The sequence below is a fragment of the Microtus ochrogaster genome, chromosome 5, assembly GCF_000317375.1.
Source record: "Microtus ochrogaster isolate Prairie Vole_2 chromosome 5, MicOch1.0, whole genome shotgun sequence".
NCBI lineage: Eukaryota > Metazoa > Chordata > Mammalia > Rodentia > Cricetidae > Microtus > Microtus ochrogaster.
In genome coordinates this window covers 31,809,283-31,811,089 of record NC_022012.1, presented here as the reverse complement: position 1 = coordinate 31,811,089, position 1,807 = coordinate 31,809,283, and the positions used below count along the sequence as shown (strand labels likewise).

The 1,807-nt window shown below is 39.8% G+C and overlaps 1 protein-coding gene across 1 annotated transcript; it reads right to left on the bottom strand.

The window, feature by feature from the left end:
- Positions 1-205: 205 nt before the first annotated feature.
- On the bottom strand, positions 206-1,150 carry LOC101996195 (olfactory receptor 8B3-like). The gene has a single exon (XM_005347467.1). It carries the CDS (start codon positions 1,148-1,150, stop codon positions 206-208), a length of 945 nt encoding a protein of 314 aa, XP_005347524.1.
- Between the last annotated feature and the right edge of the window lie 657 nt (positions 1,151-1,807).

Here is a 1,807-nt window from a genome sequence, read left to right as displayed (position 1 = left end):
AATTTTAATTCTACACTATTCTCATCATTGGGGTTTTTATGTTCTTTTAATTATTCTAGCCTTTGAGGATTTAAACACTGTGGATTAAATCCAGGGACCCATGCATGTATGCAAATTCTCTACTGATGAGCTGTTCCTCTGGTATTACCTCTAGTTGTAATCATCACATGTCCTGAGATTATCCCATAACAAATACAGATTCTACTTAAGTAAGCATGCTTCTCTTCAAAGTTTTTCTCAGTGCAATGTGGACATCCTTATTTCTTATGCTGTAGATGAAAGGATTCAGCATTGGCCCCACAATGGTATAAAATATGGTAGATACATTATCACCTTCCACAGATGCACTAGAAGGTTTAAGATACATGAATGCTGCAGCTCCAAAGAAAAGCGAAACAGCTATTACATGGGAGCCACAGGTGCTGAAGGCTTTTGACCTACCCTCTGCAGAACGAATGCCAAGAATGCTGGAAAGGATCAAGGTGTAAGAGATGAAGATAGTCAGGCTGGGCACTGTTACATTGACACCCACAACAATGAAAACCACAAGCTCATTGATGACAGTACTTGTACAGGAGAGCTTCAGGAGAGGAAGTACGTCACATACATAGTGATTGATGATGTTGCCATCACAAAAAGTCAGTCTCAACATGCAAACTATGTGGGCCATTGCACCCACAAACCCCATCACGTATATACCAAATGTCATCGAATGGCAGACCTGATAGGACATGGTGACGTGATAAAGCAGGGGTTTACAGATGGCAGCATATCTGTCATAGGCCATTGCTGTCAAAATGTAGCATTCATCAATAACAAAGAAACAGAAGAAAAAGAGCTGAGTCATGCACTCTGCGTAGGAGATTATGTTCTGTTTTACAAAACTCACCAGCATTTTGGGAGTTATGACAGAGGAGTAGCAGAGATCTGTGAAGGAAAGGTTGAAGAGAAAGTAGTACATGGGGGTATGCAGGTGAGGGTTCAAAATAATCAGAACAATCAAGCCCAGGTTCCCCACCATGGAGATGACATAGATTCCCAAGAATAGGAAGAAGAGAGGCAGCTGAAGCTCTGGCTGTTGTGTCAGTCCCAACAGGATGAACTCATTCACAGAAGAGTCATTTAGTAAGGCCATTCTTCTCTGGGTCATATCTGTGAGAACAATAAAAATCATAACATTAAAAAGGAATCTCAGACTCTCCAAACTACCCCCACTAAAATGAGATTATGAACCAGTTTCCAATGATAAAGTCAAGCTCACACTTCTATCAGCCTCTGTTTTCTTCACGTTTTGGAGTTCATATCTAGAAATAACCAGCAATAAACTGAAGGCTATTTCTTTGAGAATAGTACTCAGGGCACCTATTTTTGCTTTGAAGCATCACTGTTCTTATACCTTGACAATTCATCTCCCAATTAAGGATCAGTGGTTATCTCAAAAGAGAAGAGACAGTATCTAAGATTGCTCAGAGTTGGTTTTGGAGGGGAAAAAAAAACATGCATCCAATTCATTGCTTACCTTTGTGCACAGGCAACTCACTAGTCACCTTAGTAACTCTTCTATTCTACTCTCACAGAGGGGCAAGTATGCATATGAATGAGTTGTAAGGTGTATAGCCCAGAAAAAAAAATGTTTTTTTGCTATTTAGGCACCTTTTTGGTGATAGGATAAATTCATTTTTGACTGGGTAATCCAGAACACTTATTTCTCCAGATTCTGAAAAGCCATGAGTTGTAGTTCATGATTTCCAGTTGTGACTTTTCCCAGAATGTCTCCTGTATCCCAGAGGTTGGTAAATATATCAAT